Source organism: Loxodonta africana, chromosome 13, assembly GCF_030014295.1.
Source record: "Loxodonta africana isolate mLoxAfr1 chromosome 13, mLoxAfr1.hap2, whole genome shotgun sequence".
Lineage (NCBI taxonomy): Eukaryota > Metazoa > Chordata > Mammalia > Proboscidea > Elephantidae > Loxodonta > Loxodonta africana.
In genome coordinates this window covers 16249303-16276848 of record NC_087354.1, presented here as the reverse complement: position 1 = coordinate 16276848, position 27546 = coordinate 16249303, and the positions used below count along the sequence as shown (strand labels likewise).

General features: G+C 45.6%; 1 protein-coding gene across 1 annotated transcript in view; it reads right to left on the bottom strand.

Annotated features, from left to right (window-relative positions):
• The window catches only part of FAM169B (Protein), a 122063-nt gene that overhangs the window by 31106 nt on the left and 63411 nt on the right, over positions 1-27546 (bottom strand). The window contains exons 3-4 of the mRNA XM_064267068.1: positions 27145-27244; positions 3716-3801 (exon numbers count right to left, since the gene is read on the bottom strand). Of these exons, the coding sequence (XP_064123138.1) occupies positions 3716-3801; positions 27145-27244 (186 nt within the window). The remainder of the gene's footprint in view (positions 1-3715; positions 3802-27144; positions 27245-27546) is intronic.

Sequence of the window (27546 nt, the reverse complement as noted above, 5' to 3'; positions counted from 1 at the left end):
AATACTTGACCTTAAGTAATAACAATAATGATTATAATCACCATCGTTATTATTATATGTAGCTGTGGGTTCTTGGCCTGGGTTTGCTAGGTGCTCCTCAGCAACGCATAATCTATCTGAAGCTTGGTTTCCTCCTCTAGACAAGGGAGAAACTCACCAGTGTGGTCCCTAAAACACTTATGTGTTTTCAAAGGCTCTGATAATAAAAATCAAGCAGCTTGCGGCACCTGGGCAAATGGCACAAAGTCTTCCGTGCCAACAAACTTATTAATTGGCCCAGAATGTAAAATATTTCAACTTCATATCTTAGATGAGAAAAAGATTTGTGAAAACCACACCAGCTCAGCTCTGAGCAGCCGCTAGAATCCTGTATCTCACATCACCCACCCATTGCCATCGAGTTGATTCCAACTCATAGCGACCGTATAGGACAGAGTAGAACCGCCCCATAGAGTTTCCAAGGAGCGCCTGGCGGATTCGAACTGCCGACTCTTTGGTTAGCAGCCGTAGCACTTAACCAGTACACCACCAGGGTTTCCTAGTTGGTCATAAAACTTGATCAGTATAATGTGGGAGGTTGTATTTTTCAACTTACAAATCCAAAAAGTGCAGAAGAAAGCCAGAAGAGAAAAGCAGATTGCATCTGGCAGAAGGGAAATATCCAAACAAAACTGGCAGGAGAAAAAAGAGAAGAAAATGTACTTAATTTGTCCAATTTCATTAAGGAGGAAAAAAACGTGCTCCATGTGATTTTGAGTTAGAAATGTTTCTGAAAACCCAAAACCACAATCCAGTTCTAATCCCTGAACTAGGATCACTAATTATGTAAACAAAAAGAACATTAAGAAAGCTTTTTTTTGGTAATTTGTGAAGAAGAACTGGCTCAGGAACAAAATGTAATTAAAAGAAGAAAAAAAAAGATCCAAAGTTCTACAAATGGAAGGAGAAATGAAAACCCCCATATATAGCCACGGTAGTGTAGATCATTAAAACACGGTTCATTAAAAGGAAATAACATCCATGTTTCTTCCTGTTGGCACGGTCATTTGGAGCTTGGCTGCTAACCAAAACGTCAGCATTTCGAATCCACCAGCCACTCCTTGGAAACCCTATGGGGCAGTTCCAGTCTGTCTTATAGGGTCACTATCAGTCGGAATCGACTCAATGGCAACAGGTTTAGTTTTTTTGTTTTGTTTTCTTTCTGTTTACAACATGGACCACACTTTCAAAAAATGGAAGGGGGGTTTTCTCATCTATACTTAAAAGAGATGACACATGGAGAAAGTGACCACCTTGTTCTAAAAGGGGTATTTAAAGAGTGAGCCAGATTCTTCCTAGCACTCAGAACACCCAACCACGAAATACCACCTGGCCCACCTGTGGCAAAAGGATGGGATGACAACACAAATGGGTACATCAGGCACCATGACTGAGTACATCATGGTTATTTGAGAAATCTCCAGACACAGTTAATTTCCCAGAAGAAAAACTTTTTCAGAATAACACCTCTCAAGGCAGTTAAAACCAGACTGTGAAAGACAACCCAGAGAATCAAAATATATATATAAATATATTTGCATGTCACATATCTGATAAGGGATATCTGAACATGGAGTCCCTGAGTGGCATAATCAGGTGACATACTCAGCTGCTAACCAAGAATCTCACGTTCACCTAGAGGGTCCCAGAAAAAAGGTCTGGCCATCTACTTCCAAAAACTCAGCCACTGAAAACCCTGTGGAGCACAGTTCCACTCTGACACACATGGGGTCCCCATGAGTTGGAATTGACTCCATGGCAACTGGAATCTAGAACATATAAAGAACTACGATGCAACAATAAAAACAGGAATAACCCAATTTTTTTAAATAGGCAAAAGATTTGAAGGACATTTCTCCCGAGAAGATACACAAGGGTCAATAAGCACATAAAATGCTTCTCAGCACCATTACCTGTCAGAAAAGTGCAAAGAAAAACCACAAACGGATACCACTCTTCACCTACTGGGATAGCAGAGCGTCAAAAAGACAGACAGTAACAAGTGCTGTCTGGGATGGGGAGAAACTGAAACCCTCATCCGATGCTGGCAGCGAAGCACAATGGTGCAGCCACTTTGGAGAACAGTTTGACAGCTTCTGAAAATGTAAAATATTAAACTACCATATGACCCAGTAATCCTACTTTGACCTTATAAACCGAAGAGAACTGGAAAACATATGCCCACACAAAAACTTGTACACAAATGTTCTTAGTAACACTAAACACCCAAAAAGTAGAAAACAACTCAAACATCAATCAGCTGATGAATCTCTAAATAAAATGTGGTGCATTCCTACCACGGAATGTTATTCAGCAATAAAAATGAATGAAGTGCTGCTACGTGCTACAACATGGATGGCCTTTGAAAACATTACTTCATTTTCCATTATATGAAATATCCAGAACAGGCACATATATAGAGACAGAAAGAAGGCTCATGGTTTCCAGAGGCTGTTGGGGTGGGGGTTGGCTGAGGAGGGGAGCTCGTGACTGCTAATCGGGTTTTTTTGGGGGGGCGGTGAAAGAGGTCTGGAATAAGATAGTGGTGATCAATGTACAACCTGGAGAAGGTACTAAAACAATCACAGAATTTTACTCTTAAAGAGGAGGACTTTATGGTATGTGAAATATATCTCAATAAAGTAGATGTCAAAAAAAAAAAAACTGAATTTGTGAGGTTGCTTTTTTTTTTTAATTTTTCAATAGAAACAAAACGGGATTATCAACTTATTCTCCAAACTGAATTTAAAAGAGTACTGATATTTCACTCAGTATTTAAAGATTCCCATAAAGGGTACCAAGCAGTACTCCAGATAGCTATGGACAGACCCACCAACTCAACACTGCAAGGAAACTTTATCTTTCTTCCTACCCACGGTATTAAGGCAAATATGCCAATCAAACAGAAACGGGCAGAAGTGAGGAAGATAGTTCAGCCAAGGCTCAGCCCAGAGGGCCTGTCTGGACATACCCACTAGGATGGCTAGTATCAAAAAATAGAAAATAAAAGTGTCAGTGAGGATGTGGAAAAACTGGAAACTTCACTCATTGTTGGTGGGAATGTAAGATGGTACAGCCACTGTGGAAAACATCTTGGCAGTTCCTCAAAAAGTTAAACAGAGAAATGCCATATGACCCAGCCATTCCGCTCCTAGGTATATACCCAAGAGACTTGAAAGCAGTGACTTAAACAGATACTTGTACACCACTGTTCATTGCAGCATTATTCACAACAGCCAAAAGGTGGAAACAACCCAAGTGTTCGTCAACAGACGAATGGATAAACAAAATTTGGTATATGCATACGATGGAATACTACTCAGCCATGAAGAGAAATGAATTCCTGATGCAAGCTATGACATGGATGAACCCTGAAAACATGCTGAGTGAATAAGTCAGATACAAAAGGCCGAGTACTGTCTGATCCCACTTAACAAGGTATCTAGAATACGCATAGAGATACAAGTTTATTAGTAGTTCCAGAGGCTGGGAGGTGGGGAAAAGGGAATTACTGCTGAAGGGCACTGAGTTTCTGTCTGGATGATGAAAAAGTTTTGGAAATTGTGGTGATGGCTGTACAACATGGTGAATATAATTAATGCCACTGAAGTGTACACTTAAAAATGGTAACAGACAAAAACTCAATGTCTTAAAAATAAACAACCACATCACTCACCTTCATCAGACCCTCTCTTGCAGGATCAGAGGTCCTCAACACATCTTCAGTGGGCCACCAGGATCCCTTTATGTACACAGCCACAACTAAGGAAAAGCCAAGAGAAAATGATGAGGTGCACACAGCAAGCCGGCCGCTAGAGGGCAGTTTAAACTGCATGGAGCCTCTGATGAGGGACAAAGGGAAGGTTCCGGGCTTCAAAGGCCCAGAATTCGCATTTCTACCCCAGATATACTGAATCAGAATCTACATTTTAAGGAGATCCCCAGGCGATTCTTACGTATAATAAATTTTGAGAATCACTGCTCTACTAGTAGTTCTCAGAAGTGATCCCTAACCAGTAGCAGCGAACCAACGCTGAGTAAGGTCACCCAGCAAGATAACCTGGGAACTTGTTAGAAATGCAAATTCTCAGCAGAGGTTTGAATCAGAATGATTCACGATATTTATTTAAGAACCAATGTTTTCTGAGATCACTGACTAGGACAGAGTGACCACTGTCCCCTGAACAAGGCTTCCCACGTCTTTATAAATGACTCACTATTGACTACAAAGCAAAATATGTACCAATTTTCTTGGGCAAAAAAGGGTTATATACCAACACTTGACAGCATGACATTTTATAAACCAATGTCACTTTGATTGTTTTCTGGAATCTTATTATTTTTTTTAATACCCCTGCTTCTGAAGCACTGTGTATCTGAGCCCAAGGGCTCCAGAAGCCACAGAATAAAATGAGGTGCCTTCCCAGTCAAACCCTTTTACTTAAAATATTTGGAGGAAAATGTAAACGTGGAGTAGAAAACAAAAGTCGCCTGGCTAATTGAATATAAGGCTCGAGGCTTTAAAACAAATTTTCTGGGCCATTCAGGTTAACTCACCATCCCTTCTTCATTCTTCTTTGCTATCTGAGGAATTTTAGTAGAAAACTTTGTGAAGACCATGTTGCAATGACATTGGCCAGTAACTATGCATTACCCCTGCATAGACAGCCCTTCTTTGCCAAAAACCAAGAGTCTCTCCTCCACTGCGTCAGCATCTTGTCAGTGGTTAATTACATCGCCTCAGACAACCGTTCCAAAATTGGTAGAGCTCACGGGGAGAGAAGGGCCAATTAAAAGCTTGGCATCTGACTTCATTTATTCAACTTACTCATCTTCAGAATGGTGCATACTAGAACTTAGAGGAGGTTTATACAGCCAGAAAGGATTATTTTCCTGTTTAATAAGGTGAATCAAAAGATGTTCAATGTACTAATATGGCGTATTCCTTCAAACGGGAAGGGTGTTAGGATTTGGTGTTTGTGGGGTGCCGTACAGTTTCACAGCACACTGCAGGGCATTAATTAGTCACATAAGTTCTCACAAAATAGACTGAAATTTTTTTTTTTTCCCGAAATGAATCTTGGGCTGCTAAGTGCACATAACAATGAAAGTGAAGTCCAATCGCATTTAACAAGCCTATAATGCACTGTCCTCAAAATCAGCTCTTGGAAAGCAGCAGCAGTCTTCTGGAGAGGAGGAGCCTTGGATCAGTGAAGCCTGTGACCCTGTCAAGAGGAAGCAGGAGGGAGAAATGGTGGCAGACTCCTTGGAGAGGTTGCACCCAGCTCAGCGAGGACAAATGACGGATCCCAGGGGACTGGCGGGTGCTGAGCAACGCAGGGCATCACTTCTGAGACCCTGCAGCCAGTGCACTCCACTCCCAGGGCTGGAAAATGTAAAGTACAATATTTACATTTTTAAAAAAGATGACTCCATATCCTCTGGACCTCCACTGGCCAGGGTGTGAGAGGAGACTAGACTTGGACAGACGGCTGTGCAGTGGTGATAGCTATCAACAAGGCATTGTGAGGAGCCTACCTCACCACGCCAGTTTCCTTCTCCCATTGAGTGACAGGTGATGTGGACCCCCAGAAAGATGTAAGTCACAGATTTGATTCTGTGACACTCCTAGATTCCCCAAACAAGAGGGTGAGGTCCCTAGAGCTAAATCCCAGAGGTCTGGACCCATCAGAGGCTCATCATCATTAGCTAACTCAGCTATCCTGGCCAAGTCTCCTGACTTCGTCAACAGCACTCTCCTGGGCTCAAAGAGGCTGACGAATAAGCCCCCACCCTGTCCCTGGGAGTCTGCAACCCATGGAAGAGGAGAGAGCTAAAAAAAGCTGCTGCAGTACAGGGCAAGGCATGCAAGGGGCCAGAATCAAACTCAGACCAAAGGGTCATGAGATTAGCTGAAGGGCATTGGGAAAGTGTCCCCAGGGAGCTCCACTGGCCAGGTAAGACATCAACAGGCAGCGATGAGGCCAGGGCACTGCAAGCAGGGTGACCCATGAACAGAGGCACAGGGTCCTACTAGTCCAAGGCTACACTCAGGGCGTCCCAGAAAGCTGGGGCAAGGATCAGATGAGGGAAGAGATGGGGCTGCAAACACCACCCAAACAAAACATCAGCTTCATTCATTCACCAGATTGAGAGTCAATGGAGGGCAAGACAAAATAAAGCATCTTAGATACAACCCTGTATACCTGGTGCAGGGAAAAGAATATGGCAGGGTTCAAATCCTGGCTCCTCCAATTACTAGCTGCATGACCTTATTCCACCTCCCTAGCCTTGATTCTCCTACCTATGCAATGGAACCATTGTCCTCTCACCTGGTCATTATGCAGATTAGGTGAGAAATTCTGCCTAAGCCAACACCAATTGTTACTCACCATGGTTTGAGCTAACTGCTTTTCCTAAGGTGTTTCAAGCTTTTCAGTGGTTTCTAGAAACTTTCTCCACCTGCTTCAAGAGTTGCTCTGAGAGTTCAAAGAAACATGAAAAACACTTTATTTGTTGGCTTTTGTGAGTGAGAAGATGAAAACTACTTCTTACCACTCCCATTTTTCCTCAGGAGCTCCATCTCCAAATGGTCTTTTCTGCTCTGTTTTGCACAGAAATACCTGTCTTTCCTTCACACTTTGATTATTCTCATCCTGTCTGTTCCCTCAAATGGGCATATGTGCCTACACCCTACATTTTCTCATGACTGTTCATTTTCCTATCAAGGAACCTTAAGCTGGCTGCCGTGTTCCTCACCTATCCTACCAATGCCCAGCACTGCCTCCAAGTCTGATTAAACTTCAACCAGCCAGGACCTCCCAGCAAGCTTTCCAACCTGTGTCTTGCCTATCATTTCTCAAAGGAGCTAAACCCTTTTCCAGCTGAACATGCAAAAACATGGGTAGGGCCTTAAAAGTAAATAGTAAACAAGAAACCATTCTGAACAAGTTACGTGTGGTTTTCCCCACGGTAGGAGCTGGGGAGAGCTGGCTGTCATCTGTCACCAAGGATGGGCTGTGGTCACCAGGGGCACTGTAGAGAGGGATTTTGAGGCACAGACAACCCCAGCCAGGAGGAGCTCTGTGATGCATTCCCAGCATCCAGGAGAAGATGGTGGCACGTGTGCCTGTACCTCCACCCCTGGTATGGCTTCTTACCTGCCTTGTACACAGTATGTTGCAGGGGCCACAATGCCGTAGCACATGTTGCTTACTAAACCCACATTCTATGTAACTATTATGTGCAAAGCACATGACAAATCCACTCAGTGAATTAGACTGAAGCCCTGGCTTAAGACACTACAACCCAGAGGAAGAGATGATGCCTATGACAAGAAGTAGAACCAGGCCTGTGCCATGGGGCTGCTGAGGCAGAAGCAAGGCATTTTCATTGAGGGATCAGTGGAGTCTTCAAGAAGGTGCCCAACACTAAGCCTGAAGAGTGCATGTGACCCGACCAAGGAAAGAAAGAGACCCCAGGTGGGGAGGTGGCCGTGTGCACAGTGATGGCAGTGTGTGTGACTGTGGCATGCCAGGAAGAGGACAGGAATGCAGTATGGCTGGAGCAGAAGAGAGGGGGCTTGAGGGCCTTGCCCTGTACACAAGGGGTGGGCTCTGAGTGTTTCGGGGGAGGGGAGTGCAGGGATGACTTTTAAAATAGTGACATTAACCACAGCAACACACATGGAGCCCCGCCGAGGGTCAGGTCCAATGCCAATTGCGATGTCTCATCTGAAGGTTGCCACAGAGGATTCTGCTGTTGAGGTGAGGCTCAGGTGGTTAAGAGCTTATTCAAAATCATGCGCTTGGAAACAGCAGCATGGGGATTTGGGGTGGGCCCAGGCCTCACTGGTTCCAAAGGCCCTACTCTGACTCTATGCTTTAGGGGAAGAAGGACAGAGAGATCAGGGGCAGAGCTGGGGGAGAGCCAGGGCACAGCCAGGGGCAGAGCTGGGGGAGAGCTGGGGCACAGCCAGGGGCAGAGGGTGGCAGAAAGAAAGAGGTGACAAGGAAGGAGGCCAGCAAGGGAGGATCTAACCAAAGTGTTTGTTTTTACACTGCAGGGGAGAGGGGGCTGCCACCTCTTCAGCAAATACTAAGGCCAGGACTCAGCACCAGGGCACCAGGACAAAAGGCACAGCCCATTGGGGCAGTGATAACCCCCCAGGTCATGACCATACCCCATGACAAGGACCCCAACAGCAGTGAGTTACTGTCACAAACCAGTCCAGGGGCTGTATGGGATGGCTGGGGGCAGAGTCCCGAGACCAGGACTGGGCCAGAAGATGGTGGCCAGCCAGGGACACAGGGCTCCAGCCGCCAGGGCCACTCCAGGGACAGGTAGAGGAACGTGGGCTTCCTGATGAATCGCTGGGAGAGTCAAGGTAAGTGAGGATCAAAGATGTGTTTTAGAAAGAGAACAGTGGTTATCCCTAGGTGGAAGGAATTAGTGCTTCTGAAATTTAAAAACAAACAAATAAAAATAGTTATTTTAAAAGAAGGAGCACCCTGTGGTGGCCCAACATGATGAATGTAACTGATATCAGTAAACTGTGCACCTAAAACATGGTGAGTTTAAAACCAGACAATAGTCCAGCTGAACTAGTAAAAAATGTCTGCCTTGAGCATTAAGCTCTTTTAAGAACTATGTATAGGGTCGCTATGAGTCAGAATCAACTCGACGGCACTGGGTTTGGTTTTTGGTTATACGGAATCAAAGCGACAACAGCTACTCGAAAGGCTGGATAGGAACCTTAGGAAGTTTATGTTAATGGAGGAGGAGCAGCTCAGAAAAGGAGCATGAGAATGGCTGCACAACTCAAAGAATGTGATCAGTGTCACCAAATGGTACACGTAGAAACTGTCAAGCTGGTGTATGTTTTGCTGCATACATTCTCAACGACAACAAAATAAAATTTTAAAAAATGTTGAATTGATAAATGTTGTGCTATATACATTTTTACAACAATAAAAAACAATCCATCAGACTGTACAACCCCAAAAGTGAATCCTAATGTAAACTATGGACTTTGATAACAATAACACATCGATATCGACTGTAACAAATGCAGGAAGTGATAACAGGAGAAACGATGTGCGGGGAGAGGAGGCATCCAGGGACTTTGTACTTACTGCACAATTTTTCTGTAAACCTAAAACTGCTCTAAAAAAAAAAAATAATGAAGTCTATTTTAAAATAAAAAGAAGGCTCGCCCCTTCAGTGTGGACAATGGGTCAGGGTGGGTGAGGCCAGGGGCAGGGAGGGCAATGGGAGGCTGTGGTGGTCCAGCTAAGAACCAGGAAGAGTGGAACTGCAGGCACATGCTGGTGAGGAGAAAGAAAGCAGGAGGCAGAAAAAGCCAGCTACGAGTCCCTGGGTGGAGCAAATGGTTAATGAACTCGACTGCTAACCAAAAGGATGGAGGTTTGAATCCACCCAGAAGTGTCTGGAAAGAAAGTCCTGCTCATGTACTTCTTAAAAACCAGCCATTGAAAGCCCTGTGGAGTACAGCTCCACTCTGACACACAGGGGGTTGCCGTGAGCTGGGGTCAACTCAACGGCAACAGGAACTGGAAGGCAGAAGGGCGAATGGACAGCCAAGGGTTGAGCTTGAGTGGACGGATGAAGTTGCCTTTACAAGAGGAAGCAAGGATGAGGAGGAGGCTTAAAGTTTCCGGTTCTGAACTGCCTGTTGGAGATAGCAAGGTGAAGGTGGCCAGCAGGAAGCTGGACACACAGCCTGGAGCAGCTGGATGCACAGCCTGGAGCTGAGGAGGGAAAGAAGGCCACTGCCTGGTGCCACCACGGAGACCAACGAAGGAGACGTATCACACACACCTGTCTCCCCTGCTCAAATTAACCACATTTTCCATGCACTGGCCCATGGTTTATCCTTCAATCACAACTGCAGGGGCCCAAGTTCCCATGCTGCCCCCTGCGCTGCTCCCCACTCCATCCCCGGTGCTCCCCCGAAGTCCAAGCCACCACTGCCTCATTACAAACCTAAGAAATATGTAGCTCCACAAAAAAAGAGCCCAGTTAAACCAAAGTGACAGGCCATCTTCCCAAAAGCAAAATACATGTAGGGAAAAAATGCTGGAACGTTCTGGCAGAGGACAGCACATAAACACATTCCAAGGAACTGCAAGACTTTTATGCAACGTAGACTGTGCTGGTCAATAATTGAAGGGGAGGGGAAAAATCCACACATTGATGTGGCAACTGTCACATCGCATTACCCGGGCTACCAGCCCCATACGGATGTCTTCCTTACAGGAAAACACTTCCCCAGATGCCCGGTGAACTCGGGTGCCTCTCTGCCACGGAGAAGGAAACATCTGGTTTGCAGTATCTTTGCATCAGCCTCTCTGTGTTTCTCAGGCCTTTTTTGCCCTAAGTGATTTTGTTTTCAAGTGTCTAGGTTTTAAGTCAAGGAAAAGAGGGGAGAGACAAGGGCCTGGATCCTGGGTACAGCTGGACTGCAAGGTGTTAGGAGCAAAGACATCCACACCAAAACTAGTACATCTGGGAAACCAGAACCTGTTGCCATCGCCTCCAACTCACAGTAACCCTACGTACATCAGAGGAGAACTCTGCTCCATGGGGTTTGCAGTCACAGGTTTTTTGGAAATGTATCACCAGGGCCTTCTTCTGAGGCACCTCTGGGTGGATTCAAACCTCTAACCTTTTGGTTAGTAGCTAAGCACATTAACCATTTGTATGACTCAGGGTCTCCCCTACCCAAGAATAAAACCAAACCAGCTGCCATCAAGTTGATTCCAATTCATGGCAGCCCCACGTGTGTCAGAGGAGAACTGTGCTCCACAGGGTTTTCAACGGCTGATTTTTCTAAAGTAGATCACCAGGCCGTCCTTCTGAGACACCTCTGGGTGGACTCGAACCTCCAACCTTTCAGTTCGTAGCTGAGCACATTAACCCTTTGCACCACCCAGGGACTATATACCCAGGAAAGGAATCTTAAATATGGGCTAAACTAAGGCGAGCTCAGCAAGTTTCTCAGGGTTTGGGGGAAGCAGAGAGATCCAAACAGTCCACACTCCAGGGGCAAAACCTTCACTGTACCTCGAAGAGGCTCCCTTCCCCTCAGGACAATGGCTTCATCCTTGACACAGGGAACATTTCTCTTGGAGTGCCCCATTTTCCAAATACCACACCTCCCTTGGTAAGAATTACTTGCCTTTGTTTGTGCGCCACTGCTTTCTCCTAAGTTTATATCCAGCTCACAGTAATGTGCCACAAATTAGCAGGAAACAAAGAAGCAAACCCCAAACAATAGCCAACACGCGTTCCCAAAACACATTCCTGTCCCTGGGAAGAGGTCTTCAGTCTGCACCCCTAATAGCCCAAGGAAAACAAACCTCTCTCCATTTCCAGCACTCAGCTCCTTTGGGTTGTGTGTATAGAGAAGCGGGGGCCTCCATATGCTAGCCCTGTATCTATGCCGTCAGGGCACCTCAGCTGCCCAGAAAAGCACATATTTAAACAGAGCCTGAGGTTCTGGCCAGAGCTATTTTCACCCAAACTGTCAAACCTATTTATGTGACTCCACAGTGCTGAGTGTGGGATGGCCTGAGCTGCCGTGGCCTGGAACTTACCTCTGCATTATCCCGAAAGCAAGGCCAGGCTTAAACATAAAGAGAGTGACAGGATGTTGGCGGGGTGGCAGGAGGTGTGTTCACATGCAAACAGAGTACCTGCTAATCAGTGCTGCCCAGGTGGGCTCAGGGAGCCTCCGCTGTGGGCCCTTGGTGTTTAGGAGTCTGCGGGTTCTCTGTATGTCACAGCCAGAAGACTGCAAGCACTCCACCACATGCTAAAACCCAGCCTCTACGAGGTCAGCCAGATCTCCGGCTCATGGTGACCTTACGTGTAACAGAACAAACATTGCCAGGTCTGTGCCATCTTCACGACCATCAGCGTGGTTCAGTCCATTGTCGCGGCTATTGTGTCGGTCAATCTCACTGAGCATCCCCTTTGCCTGTGCTGGCCCGCCACTTTACCAAACATGATGTTCTTCTCGAGAAACTGGTCTTTCTTGTTGACACATCCAGAGTAGGCAAGATAAGGGTTTTCATTGGCTTAGTTTTGGAAACAGATCATCAGGACTTTCTTCCTAGTTTGTCTTAGTCTGGAAGCTCCGCTGAAACCTTTCCATCATAGGTGACCCTGCTAGTATTTGAAATACAGGCGACATAGCTTCCAGCATCACAACAACACACAAGCCATCACAGTATAATAAAGTGACAGACGGGTGGTAGTGTTTTTTACTGGAGAGATTTAAATATACTCAGTATATGCCCCAGTCATTGAGTCAAGCTGACAGGTTCATCTGCTAAACAGAGATGGGTTTAACCTCATCCTTCCCATCCAACAGGGCACCCACACCTCTTGGGGACCCAAGGAGCTGCTACAGCTGGGTCCCTTCTGCGAGCTGGAAATTCACAGCTCCCCCTTCCTTCTGGCCCCCCACCTGAAATCCAGGAAGCCTTAACAGGGATGAGGATAGCCCCAAGAAATGGCTCCCCCTGTTATGAGGAAGCTCTCTGAGCCCCTTGGAGATGCCCTAACTCTCCGCCCTCCCACCCCTCCTGCCCATCCACCTGCCCCAAATCTGGCCGAGAGAGGGTCTGGCCGGGGGCCCACCATGTTGCAATCCCCACCCACAACAGCCACTGAGGAGGCCGGGGCTACAGAGCAGCTCCAGTTTCATCTGAATGTTTGCCTTGGCTCTCGCCGTCATTTCAGGCCTATAATGGGCATGTTTTTCCAGGAAAAACTCATCATTTTTCGATTCCCTGCTTGTTGTCCACAGGGTGCACATGACATGCAATCACCAGAATCTGTAAACAAATTAACAGCAATTTGAAGGGTGAGTGTTTTCCTTGGTCACAAAATGTCCTGGGAGCGGGCTTGGGGGACGGATGTTCTAATCGGGGAAGTCAACACGTGGCAATAACTGCAAAAAACATTTCTTCAGTCCTCCTTGTCCCTATGTATCCTGCTTTCTGTGTCTCTTCTCGGCCTCACCGACTCCCACTCCAGGTTCTGTCTCTCCTGTGCAGAGAGCTAACGAGGATTTACCCATACCCACTGGGGTGCCGGACCCTCCACGTTCCAGCAGAGCAGGAGATCAAAGTGGCTGAGTCCTCCCCTCAAAGGGTTAACACGGGGGATGACCTCAGAGATGACTAGTAGCCAGTGAGCAATGACAAAGGGATGTGCCCCCCAGGGAGCTGCACCTAGGTCCCCATCTCAGCTGATGACCCAGTTGCAGACCCCTCTTCCAACTGCGAGCCTTATTTGCTGCCTCTGATGTCTCCCAGACACGAGCTCAGGTGGCCTTCACCCCATAATGCTCTCCCTAAATGACCCAGCATTGTTGGCAGCACCACCACGCCTGGCCAAAACGAGGGAGAAATCGGAACCCTTACACACTGCTGGTGGGAATGCAAAATGGTACAGCCACATTGGAAAACAGTCTGGCAGCAACTTGAAAAGTCACACATAGACTTACCATATGACCCAGCAATGCCACTCCTAGCTATATACTCAAGAAAACTGAACACAGGTCCACACAAAAATGTTTGCATCAATGTTCACAGCAGTAATAGTAATAGCAGCAAAAAGTAAAAATGACCAATATGTCCATTAACTGGTGAATGGATAAACAAAATGTGGTATTATCCATGCAATGGAATATTATAGGGCATAAAAAGGAGTGAAGTTCTGAAACATGCTACAAATAGACGGTTGCACAACTGTGAATATAGTGAAAACCACTGAACTGAACACTTTACGTGGGTGAATTGTATGGTATTTGAATTGTCTTAGGCTGGGTTCTCTAGAGACACAAAACCAGTAAAGCATATAAATATCTACAGAGAGAGATTTATATAAAGGAAACGGGTCATGAGTTTGTGCAGGGTGGAACATCCCAAATCCATGGGTCTGGCTGGAAGCTTCTCCTGATTCACGTAGCCACAGGGGCTGGCGGACCCAAGATCAGCAGGTCAGAGAGCAGGGCTCTTGCTCACAGGCTGTGAAGACCTATGAATCCCAAGATCAGGAGGCAAGACCACAAGTAAGCTGCTAGCTTAAGTCTCAAGAACCAAAAGTCAGACAGGTGCCAGCTGCAGGATCCAGAGAGAGCAAAAGCCCACAAATCTTGCTAGAAAGTCCACTTACATATTCGATGCAGGCTGCACTCCCAAGGAAATACCCTTTCAACTGACTGGCAGATCCCATCACGGAGGTGATCACATTATATCAAATCTCATCATGGAAATGATCACATCATCGTATAACTGCCAAACTACATCATAACTGCCAAACCACTGTGAATCACGGCCCAGCCAAGCTGACATATAACGTTAACAATCACTGTCCACCCTTGTTAATTTGGCACCTGTACAAATCTCCTTAAACCAAATATAATCTCTGAATAAAGACAATTATAAAGTCATACTTGTGCCTAACATGATACAACCAACACACATACAACCAAATATGCAAAAGCCCTATTTACTTCTTATATTTTATAAGTGAAGAAAACAAAAATATTTGATGCATACATATAAGGCAAAAACACAACAATTACAGTCCTCATTTCTGCAACTGATCACTTGGTCATAACTGGTATTTAGAGCTACCTTCTTCCACAACCCATTCCCGTATTCCCATTGCCCTCAGCAAGCTCCTCAGCTGGTCTTGGTTCTCTGCCTGGAGGGGTGACCCAAACCTTCATTCGCCAAGGGTCTGGGCCATTAGTAGTCATGTTAGAATTGGGTTGCTGTAGTTTTCCACGGACTTTAATCACAGGGCATTGTAGTACTAAGAGACGCCCGAAGGGGTTTCCTGCATTTCAGACATACTCTTCTTTACCTCCATTATGTAATATGAATCTGATGTTCTCTTGGTAATCAGGATCAATCACATCAGCCAGTATGGTAACTCCCTTCTTTGCCTGCTGATTCAGAAGTATAAGGAGGCCAAAGCATCCAGATGGCATTCTTAACTTCCAATTCAATGGAATCACAGGTGTGTCTCCAGATGGAAGCATTCCTCCCTTTGGAACTAAGACCTTTAGATCCACAGATCATAGGGTCATGGGGACAGGAAGCAAAAATCTTGCGTGTAGGTCACAAGCACTAATAGTCAGTGGTGCCACTCCCATTTCCACCCCTTGATTCCTCGACCCACGAATCGTGGGTATGGGAGAAGCAGCACCATATATCGGACGTTGGTTTAGAGCACATAGTCTCCTGAAGAACACTGCCCCAACCCTGCAAGGTATTGCCACCTAGCTGGCACCATAATTGTGTCTTTAAGAGGCCATTCCATCGTTCTATCAAGCCAGCTGCTTCGGAATGATAGGAAACATGGTAAGACCAGTGAATTCCATGAGCGTGGGCTCATCGTCACACTTCATTTGCTGTAAAGTGAGTTCCTTGATCTGAGGCAATGTTGTGTGGGATAAAATGACAGTGGATAAGACATTCAGTAAGTCCATGGATGGTAGTTTTGGCAGAAGCATTGCATGCAGGGAAGGCAAATCCATATCCAGAGTAACTGTTTATTCCAATAAGAACAAACCACTGCCCTTTCCAAGATGGAAGTGGTCTAATGTAACCAACTTGCCACCAGGTTGCTGGCTGATCACCTCGAGGGATGGTACCATATCGGGGACCTAGTGTTGGTCTCTCTGCTGGCAGATTGGGCACTCAGCAGTGGCTGTAGCCAAGTCAGACTTGGTGAGTGGAAGTCCATGTTGCCAAGCCCACAAATAACCTCCATTCCTGCCACCATGGCCACTTTATTCATGAGCCCACTGAGCAATGATGGGAGTGGCTGGGGAAAGACGATGACTGGTTTCCACAGAACATATTGCCCTAATCACTTGGTTGTTAAAACTCTCCTCTGCTGAGGTCATCCTTTGGTAAGCATTCACATAGGACACAAATATCTTCACTTCTTTGGCCCATTTAGAGAGGTCTTCCATACCTCCTTGTCTCCAATTTTCTAATCATGTTCCTTCCAAGTCCCTGGCCATCCAGCCAAACCATTGGCCACAGCCCATGAACCAGTATACACTCTCACATCTGGCCATTTCTCCACCCAAGCAAAGTGAACAATCAGGTGTACTGCTCAAAATTCTTCCCATTGGGAGGATTTCCCTTCACCACTGTCCTTCAGGGAGGTCCCAGAAAGGGGCTGTAATGCTGCCACTGTCCACTTTTGAGTGGTGACTGCATATCGAGCAGAACCATCTGTAAACCAGGCATGAGTTTTCTCTTCCTCAGTCAACTGATCATAAAAAACTCCCCATGAGGCCATAGGTGCAGATGGGGAAAGGGAAGGTAATGTGACAAGAGTGGGGACCATGGGCATTTGGGCCACTTCCTCATGCAACGTACTGCTCGGGCCTGATCTCGTATATACTGCTTCCAGTTAATGGTGGAGTGCTGCTGTGCACATACAACTTTATGACTCTGTGGGTCAGACAGTTCATGACAGGCAGCTCAGGCTGTATAGTGACATGATGTCTCATGGTTAAACTTTCACTTTCTATTAAGGCCCAGTAACAAGCCAAAAGCTGTTTCTCAAAAGGGGAGTAGTTCTCCACAGAGGATGGCAGGGCTTTGCTCCAGAACCCTAAGGGTCTACACCGTGATTCACCAACAAGGACCTGCAAAAGACTCCAAACAGCATCTCTATCTGCCACTAACACTTCAAGCACCAGTGTATCAGCCGGATCATATGGCTCAAGGGGCAGAGCAGCTTGCACTGCAGCCTGAACCTGTTGCAGAGCCTTCTCTTGTTCTGGACCCCAGCCAAAACTAGCAGCTTTTCAAGTCACTTGATAAATAGGCTGGAGTAGCACACCCAAATGAGGAATATGTTGCCTCCAAAATCCAAAGAGGCCCACTAGGCATTGTGCCTCCTTTTTAGTTGTGGGAGGGGCCAGATGCAATAATTTATCCTTCACTTTAGAAGGATATCTCAACATGCCCCATACCACTGAACCCCTAGAAATTTTGCAGAGGTGGAAGGCACCTGAATTTTTGTGGGATCAGTTTCCCATCCTCTAGCATGCAAATATTTTACCAAGAAGTACAGAGTCATTGATACTTCTTCCTTACTAGGTCCAATTAGCACAATGTCATCAATGTAATGGACCGGTGTGACATCTTGTGGAAGGGAAAGGCAATCAAGGTCCCTGCAGACTAAATTATGACATACAGCTGGAGAGTTGATGTAGCTCTGAGGTAGGCAACTGAAGATGTATTGCTGGCCTTGCCAGCTGAAGGCAAACTGCTTCTGGTGGTCCTTCAAAACAGGTATGGAGAAAAAGGCATTGGCCAGCTCAATAGCTGCGTACCAGGTGCCAGGAGATGTGTTAATTTGCCCACCAATGAAACCACATGTGGAACAGCAGCTGCAGTTAGAGTCACCACCTGGTTAATTTTTCAATAATCCACCATCATTCTCTAAGATCCATCTGTTTCTTGCACAGGCCAAATAGGTGAGTTGAATGGGGATGTGGTAGGAATCACCACCCCTGAATCCTTCAAGTCCTTGATGGTGGCAGTAATCTCTGCAATCCCTCCAGGAATGCGGTATTGCTTTTTGTTTACTATTTCCCTAGGTAGTGGCAGTTCTAATGGCTTCCACTTGGCTTTTCCTACCATAATAGCCCTTATTCCGTTTGTCAGAGATCCAATGTAGGGGCCCTGCCAGTTGCTGAGTATATCTATTCCAGTTATGCATTCTGGAACTAGGGAAATCACTACAGGATAGGTTCAGGGACCCACTGGACCTACTGTGAGACAGACATGAACTAAGACTCCATTAATAACCTGACCTCCATATGCCCCCACTCTGACTGGTGGGCCACAGTGATGTTTTGGGTCTCCTGGAATTAATGTCAGTTCAGATCCAGTATCCAGTAATCCCCAAAAAGTCTGATTATTTCCTTTTCTCTGAAGTACAATCACTCTCATAAAAGGCTATAGATCTCTTTGGAGGAAGATTAACAGTATAAGTTTTTGGCAGTGTTTTGAAGTCCTTCATCAAGGGCACCCAGCCTCCCTTCATTCAAGGGGTTGTGGGTCTTTAAACTCGCTTAAGTCTGGGAGTTGACTGAGGGACTATGATTCTTTGCTCTGCCATTAGAGTTAGACTGCTGTTCACTTAACCCAGGAATCATCCTCTTATACAGATCAAGTAAATATTTAGTAGATTTCCTATTTATTTCACTTCTAGGGACACGATGACTAAGTAGCCAACACCACAAGTCCATAGGAGTTGGACTATTCTGATTCCTGCTTTGATTTCACTGTCCATTATGGTAACCACGCTCATCTTGTCTTTGTCGATTGAGTGCCACCACTTGGCCCCTACCACCACAGGATCCAATCAACCCCCTTGCAGTTAGGTGCCTTAATTCAGGCAGGGCAGTTCCCACTGTCAAATGTGACTTACATAAAATAGCAATCACAGCAGTCTTCAAGGATAGTGGGGCTTCCTTCACAAATTTGTTCATTGTTGTGGCAAAACATGGATCCTCTGGGCACTCCATGTATGGGTCTGTGGGTCTAACCTGATAAATCCACTCTAGCATGTCAATTTCCCTAAGCCTCTGAATACCTTCTACAGTATACCAAGGCAGGTCTGGTACTTCAACTTGATTTAGTATAGGCCACGTCATAATCCATGCTTCGGCAACCCAACCAAAAAAACTATTAGATCTTTTCCTAACTTCTCGAGCTGAAACACTGAATGAAGAACCCATCAATAAACTCAGACTGATCCATCTTTATATTCAATGCACCATTATCTCACACCCTTAATAGCCATTCCCACACATATTCTCCAGGTTTCTGTTGCTACATATTGGAAAAGTCAAGCAGTTCTTTCGGAGTGTAGCATACCTCCCCCGGGTCACAATTTGTAGTTCATCTTTTGGGGCTAGCTGGGACTTAAGTCTAGTTGTACGAAGTGTTTTGAGAAAACTCAGCATTGTCTTACAAAGCATCTGCCTTAGAGGATGCCCCAGGCAATGACTCAGACAAAGGCTCTTTAGACACAGCTGAGTTAACCTCATTAGATGGAGGTAGAAAGGTTAATGGTTTTACAGGGTAGAGTAACTTAGCAGATGAAGATGGCATAATCTCTTCAGATGGAAGTGAGAGGGCTGGTTCTGCTGGCAAGAGTGATTTGACAGAATTTAGGCACTCAATGTCCCCAGCTTCCTGGTTAGCTGCCCATAGGTCCCCATCCAAAGTTTCAGGATCCCAATCAATGCCCTCACTTTAACTTCAGACACCTCCCAAGGTTGGTAACTGAGTTGGCATTTTAATTCAGCCACTCACAATAAGACTCTGGGATTGGTTTTCACCAATATAAGCTCTGTTATTACAAGAAATACGGCTTTCTTTCAAGGCACAAGTGGAAATTTTGAGGTCATTTACGCAGCTCTTGAGCTTTGACTCTGAAGCCCTGAGCTCATTTCTTTTTTTTACCAATTTGTTTATCGAAAGTAGGACGAACCAACCAATTTCCTTATAATTCTCATTACGGCAAAATTGTAGAAAGGCATCAAACATACAATCACCCAGAACCTCACCTTTCACCAATACCTGATTTATTGGTGGTAATATTTTGCGTATTTCTATTGCCACCTCACGTCATGGATCAGCAATGCCCTCTCCACTACTGGAAGCAGAGTAGTCAACATCTTTAAGACTAACCAGACTTGAGAATCAATTTTAAAAAACTCACATTTACAATTCTGCTTCTCTAGAACCACTCTCAGTACCAAATATCTTAAGCTGGCTTCTCTAAAAAAGCCAAACCAGTAAAGCGTACAAATATCTACATAGAGAAATTGATATAAAGGAAATGGCTCATGTGGTTGTAGAGGCTGGAACGTACCAAATCCACAGATCAGGTTGGAGCATTCTCCTGATTCACATAGCCACAAGGGCTGGAGAACCCAAGATGGGCAGGCAAGACCACAGGTAAGCTGCTAGCTCAAGTTCCAAGAGGTCAGCCAAACAGAAGCCAGCTGCAGGATCCAGAGTAAGCAAAGCCCAGAAGTCTTGCTACAAAGTCCATTTACATATTTGATGCAGGCCACACCACAAAGGAAACTCCCTTTCAACTGACTGGCTACTCACAGCAGATCCCATCATGGACGTGATCACGTTATATCAAATTTCATCGTGGTGCTGATCACATCATCATATGACTGCCGAACTACATCATAACTGCCAAACCACTGAGAATCATGGTCAGCCAAGTGGACACACAACCTTAACGATCACATGAATTATATCTCAATAAAAATAGATTAGGAAGGGAGGGAGAGAGGTAAGGAAAGAGCGAGGTGAGAGAGAGGCAAGGAGGGAGAAAGGGTTTATCTTTAGGTTCGAAACATCAACTACACAGATTTAGAAAGAGGGAACTGTGTCTTACTAACAAGCTTGTGTGAAAAGCCTGGGGGCCGGGCACAACCCCAGGAGGTGAGTGGGCTTTGTCTTTGTTCTACTGAAATGCCAAGGTACACTGAGGCAAGCCTTGTAGAAGCAGAACGTCCAGTCCAAAAAGAGAAATGAAGACACTCACGTTTCCACCACTCTAAATCTCACAGTTTTTTACACATGAGCTTCTTAGACTATAAATGCAGACAGGTCATCTGGACTCTTGTAAAATACAGATTCTGACTCACCAGATCTGGGGAAGGCTCAAGCCCCCACTGGTCTAACAAGCTCCCTGGGGTTGCCATGCTGCTTTGCCACAGGCCACACCTCTGAGAAGCAAGGCAGGAAAATGAAGCTCAGAGAAGATAAATAACCCAGGCCACAGTTCACAAGGGCCAGAGCCAGGATTTACACCCATGTCTACCTGACTCCAAAACCTAGGTTCTTTCCATTACTGCACCCACGATCCAGGTTCCAGGCACCATGTTCTACAAAAATCCCTGCTCTAACAGAAGGATCTCGATGGGATGAGCTCTGGCACCCACATCACAGGAGGGACAGTTGGAGAATGAGAGATGTGTGACCTAAGAACAACCACTCAGGAGATACGGCAGCCATCCCCAGGCCTATGGAAAGTTGTCCTGTGAAAGAGCCTCAGCCACCTGCCCAGATGTCCCAGTGGGGCGTAGGCAATGCAGAGACTCATGGGCACGTTGTTTGGACTCCTTATGAAGAATGCTCCAGCAGTTGGAGTGGTCCCAAGAAAGAACAGGCTCTCCCAAGATAGAAAGGCCATGATCCCTGATTTTGGCATCTCCGGTCACCACCTGTAGTCTGACGGGCCCTATCATAAATGAAGCATCAGTTGCTATAATTATGAAAATAAATCTTACAAAGACAAAACATTAAATTCAAGTTAGAGGCACTCAGCTGGGAAGCCTGTTATGTTTTCATTAAAAAAAGAGGAGGTTAACAAGTGTTAGAAAAGCATTAAAGACATATTAGCAAGAAACTGGGAGGCATTGGTGGCTTAGTGGTAGAATTCCCATTTTCCGTGCAGGAGACCCAGGTTCAATTCCCAGCCAACGCACCTCAGATGCAGCCACCACCCCTCTGTCAGTGGAGGCTTGCATGTTGCTATGACGCTGAACAGGGTTCAGTGAGCTTCCAGGCTAAGACAAACTAGAAAGAAAGGCTTAGCTATTCTAAAACTCAGCCAATAAAACCCCTACACGTCTTAAAAAAAAAAAACCTACAGATCACAACAGTCCAACCCACAACTGATTATGGGGATGGTGCAGACCAGGCAGCATTTCATTTCTTTGTGCACGGGCTCACCACGAGTTTGAGGCCAACTCAACAGCAGCTAATAAGGACAACATGCAGAAAACAGAAAACTTTTCCTTGAGATATTTACGATTTCCTTCTGAAATCCAGACATATCACTTGAAATTATCTTGGAAAACACTGGACCTAATGATCTAAACACACTTTCAGCCAGGAGCCCTACATCATCCCTTCCCTAAAGCTAAAGAGGACCTGGTTCCTCAAGTGTCACTGAAATGGTTTCAAGCTCTCTCACCGTCCCAGTTGCTCTCCACGGATAAGCTCTAGTTTGCTACAGACGTGGGCTGAGCAGCACCAAAGAGAACTGAGCTATAACTGAGCTGGGCCATTATCCGTCCACTGACACAGCCCCAGGTCACCTCTACTCTCGGGCTGCCCAACCACTGTGCCACACCCTCTGCAGCCCAGTCTTGATCAGTTAAAGCTTTTGGACTGACTGTATGGCATCTATCCAGTGAGGATTTTGGACTAGGATAAGGAACAACTTTCTATTAGGGTGGTTCAAAAACAAGCTAGATTGTCTCGCGCGATGTTACATTCTCATCCCTGATACATACAAGCAGAGTTTGCTGGGGCAGTAATTCCAGCGCCCAAAGTTCAGCCAGAAGTTAACAAGAAGGTCTCCAGCTCTAAAATTCAGTGCTTCTAGGACACATACAAAGACCTAGAGGAAGAAGAAGCAAAGGTGTGCCATGGTGGAAGGAGAAGGGGGTCCTGCCAATTTCATGTCTACCATCTGCCCTGGTTGTTCCAAAGCATCAAATGACCTGCCTCATACCATTTCATTTTTACAACTACCCTGTAAAGTAGGTAAGATATCCTCTCTCTTTTGTAAATGACAAGAGTGATGCTCCGAGAGGATAAATAACTTATCTAGGTTGCCCAGTAAGTTGGCAGAGCCAGGATCCAAAGTCAGTTCTATCAGGTGCCAAAGTCCAGGCTCATCCCCCACAGGGCACAGGAGGAAATCAGAAAAGTAAAGGGCCACAGTTGATGGGAATCTTAATACTAGGGTAAGTGGTCATGATTTAATACAGGAGATCCAAAAATCACAACTTTTCGATGAGAGGGCTTAATTTTTCATCGTTGAGGTACCTCAGAAGAAAGGTCTGGAAATCAGCTTCTTAAAAAAACTGCCATTGAAAGCCTTATGGACCCATCTGGAGCAAGGAAGAATGAAGAACACCAAAGACACAAGGTAATTATGAGCCTAAGAGACAGAAAGGGCCACATAAACCAGACACTATATCAGCCTGAGACCAGAAGAACTAGATGGTGCCTGGCTACAACCCATGACTGCCCTGAGAGGGAACACAACAGAGAACCCCTGAGGGAGCAGGAGAGCAGTGGGATGCAGACCCCAAATTCTCGTAAAAAAGACCAGGCTTAATGGTCAGACTGGGACTAGAAGGACCCCAGAGGTCATGGCCCCCTGACTTTCTGTTAGCCCAACACAGGAACCATTCCCAAAGCCAACTCTTCAGACTGGAATATGGGATGGAATACGGGATGGAAAATGATACTGGTGAGGAGTGAGCTTTTTGGGTCAAGTAGACAAATGAGACTATGTTGGTATCTCCGGTCTGGAGGGGAGATGAGAGGGCAGAGGGGGTCAGAAGCTGCCCAAATGCACACGAGGAGAGAGAGTAGAGGGAAGGAGTGTGCTGTCTCATTAGGGGGAAAGCAATTAGGAGTATACAGCAAGGTGTATGTAAATTTTTGTATGAAAGACTGACCTGATTTGTAAACTTTCCCTTAAAACACTATAAAAATTAATTTAAAAAAAAAAGCTTTATGGAGCACAGTTTTACTCTGAAACACACGGGGTCACCACGATTCGGAATCAACTTGACAGCAAATGTGGTGATAATGGTATAAAGGTGTGAGATCAATTAATAATTAGCAAATAAGAAGAATAATGAAATACGGGGAAATAAAAGATAAGGCCCTTCAGAGGTAGAGAGGCAACCCCAAAGAGGAAGGTTCCTGGAAGCCTCCAGCCACACCCCCCAGGTGACTTACACCAGCCTCTACCCAGGAAGAGTTAGCAGCAACTGCTTAACCACTGTCTGCCAGGGCTCCTCAATCCCTTCTTAACAACCCACCCAACCCGTGGTGTCGAGCCGATTCCGACTCATAGCGACCCTATAGGACAGAGTAGAACTGCCCCATAGAGTTTCCAAGGAGCGCCTGGCAGATTTGAACTACCGACCCTTTGGTTAGCAGCCATAGCACTTAAGCACTACGTCACTAGAGTTTCCCCTTTTAACGGTGTCTTATAAATGAGGAGAACAGACACGGAGACAGAGTCACACAGGTGAAGGCACCACATGAAGATACGTCTACAAACAGCAAAGGAACGCCAAGGATGGCAGGCAGCCACCAGAAGCTAGGAGAGAGGCACCTCGCAGTATCCCCCGGGAGCTGTCAGAAGGAATTGGCACAGCCAAGACCCTGATTTGGACTTCCGGCTTCCAGAACTGTGAGGCAATCCATTTCTGTCCTTTAAAGCCACCAACTTTGTGGTAATTTGTTATGGGAGCCCTAGGAGGCTGAGGCACAGCAGATTGCAGCCAACGTTATCTCCCTGCCACTGGGGAACTCAACTCCAGGATGTTTTTCATTTGCTCACGGGGTTATTGGAAGTTATTGTGATGGATCCGACCAGCTTATCGGTAATTAACTCATACACATGGCTTACCAAATAACTTCTAATTCTTTTAGCTTCTTTGTAAACACACACACATACACACGAACACACACAACCTTCACAAAGCTAACTTCTAGAAGAAAACGACAAAGGAATCAGTGATAGAGCTCTGTAGGTCACAGTTTTAAGCAGAAGGGGGAGGGGACACACTTGTCAAAGCTATGAAGAGCGTCCTTTATGCCACGGGCTGCTGCGGAGTCCACACGATTCAAACTACAGACACGCTCGGTATATGTGCAATACATTTGGGAAAATGCCCCCATATGCTTTACATACTGAATCAAAAAGCCTGAGATGCTGTTAACACCTGAGTACTTTTTTGAAATCACACAAAATCACAGCAACCACGATAGAGCTAGTGGCAGCAGGAAAACATTTGGAAACTTTATTTAAAGTGCTGTTATACATAAGGAAAAGTCCATACCGAGATTCCTTGGAGTTTATGATTATTTATTATAGTACATTCTTGGAAACAACAAAAAATTAAGTCCAAGATAAATGGGAAAGAAATTTATAAGAATCACTCATATGTGTCTATGTCTGCATTATATGTTTACATTATGCAAATTGTAGTTAAAGACCTCTGACCAGAATTTTGTTAAATGTCTAAAAGGTGGTGGTGGACCTGCTGATACGTGGACATTTTCTTTTAAAATCAACACATGATATTTTCCACATTTTTGATAATCACTGAGGACCACCTGCTGGCACACCTCATTACTTTCGCTAACATGGTCACAAGCTCATCACAGACTCTGGGCAAAGTCAAAGGCCTGGGGCTACCACGACTTAGCTAGACAGAGATAGGAGACGTCCTCAACCTTGACCTGAAAGCTCTTACACAAAGCTCAGCCACCCCCAACCTTGGAGCAAAGAGGAGGCTTTGACAACAAGCCAAAAAATCCCAGCAGCTAGCTAAGCATACTCATGTTGCATATTTAGCAACAAGAAAGACATTAAGGACAATCTTAAGTGTGAACAGCTCTCCCCAAGAATGTCCACCTTGGGCTTGGTGACATCAAGTGAGCAGGGCGTCCTCTGAGTAAGAACCCCACGCCAACACACAGGTGAGAGCCGTGTCCATCTTCCTACCAGGGAGGTGGGGAGCTGAAGGAGCACCCCCTTTGCAAATTATATTTAACAGCCTATAACTGCAAGAATGCAGTATAATAAATATTCATAAGCTCCAAGAAATCTCAGTATGGGCCTTTCCTTATGTATAACAGCACTTTAAATAAAGTTTCCTAATGTTTTCCTACTACCATGGGTGGCACTGTGTTTAAGGATTCGGCTGCTAAACAAAAGGTCGGCAGTTCAAATCCACCAGCCGCTCCTTGGAAACCCTACATGACAGTTCTACTCAGTCCTATAGGGTCACTATGAGTGGGAACAGACTCAACAGCAACAGGTTTGGGTTTTGTTTTTTTTTTCGGTATAACCCCAAAATGTCACCAGCTATCACTTCATTTAAGGAGGGCCGATTCATTAAGGATTTCTTAACATTCTTTTTTAAGAAAGTATACATTTGTTCATTGTAGGAAATCTAGAAAACACAGAAAAGTATAACCATGGAGAACATTTCTAATAGGACGGAATTTAAATTGAGAATCCCGTGAGGTCAGGGACAGGCGCTTTGCTTGAGGTTCACCAGAGGGTGCTCTGGTTCCCGGGGCTCATGGGGACTGGCGGGCTAGAACCTTCTCTTCCTCCCTACCTTGCCTCCCACTGCTAACGGCCCGCAGACCTGCTGCCCCGTCAGCAACTGAGCATGGGCCAAGCCTCTTCTCAGGAGGACTCGTGCCAAGGAATGGAAGCCTGTCCAAAATGGCCTTCTCATAACACAGAGGAAGAACAAATGAGTCACAGATCACCTAATCTTCAGCACCAGGAACAAAATCCCTACCTAGTCGTCACCAAGCAAAATCCCTACTAAAATCCCTACTGTGCCCTAGCTGTGGGGCTACCGGCAGGTTCCTTGACTGTTCTGGGTCTCATTTCCTCATCTGAATGTTGGGGGTAAGACTGGTCCCTGTCAGACTCCAAGTTAAGTGCTCCCCCAGAACACACGTTGCTCGGAAGAACAGCAAGAGCTACCCTCAAAAACACCTCTGAACATGGTTACCGTGGGTGAGAGGGTATCTAGTGTCTTCAATACAAAAATCAGTGTATGTGTCAACGGGCAGAAATAGTGATGCACTATTGGACCCCTAACAAACCAAACACCAAGCCCATCACCGTTGAGTCACGTCTGACTCATAGCAACCCTGTAGGACAGAGTAGAGCTGCCCCACAGGGCTTCCGAAGTGCAGCTGGTAGCTTCGAACTGCCAACCTTTTGGTTAGCAGCCAAGCTCTTAACCGCTATGCCACTAGGGCTCCACGGGATCGCTAAAAGCTGAGGAAAAAAAAAAATCAGTCCTGCCTTGATGTTCTTCTAAGTTCAGCCTAAGAGTGCAACCACCTTTTTTCCTTGATATTGGATTCCACTCACTGTACACAATTGAATCAGGCTTTCTCTTTTGAAAATCCATCAGTAAGCACCAACCTGTCTTTGTGTCCTGCGGATTAACTAAAACCAGTATCTTATGCTGAGGTTCATCACGGTGTACAGTGCAAAAGCAAACAGACGAAGCTTCAAGTTTAACCTAAAAAAAAAATCATAAAATAAGCCTTTTGTTCTTCCGTCATAATAAAGAGCACAGGAAATTACTTGGAATTAATCAGCACATTGAACAAACACTGTGACACAGAGGTTGCTCTGACAGGACATGAGCAACAAACTTTTTTTTTTTTTTTAATGGAAACCTTAGCCACTCTGAGAGGGATTTTTGACAAAGGTCCTTCCCCATCTCCCACCCAGCAAACCTTCTCTTTCCCTCATTGACCTGTCCATCTATCTTCATATTGACGAATACCTATTCTACAGGTGAAACACCCTTCGGATCTC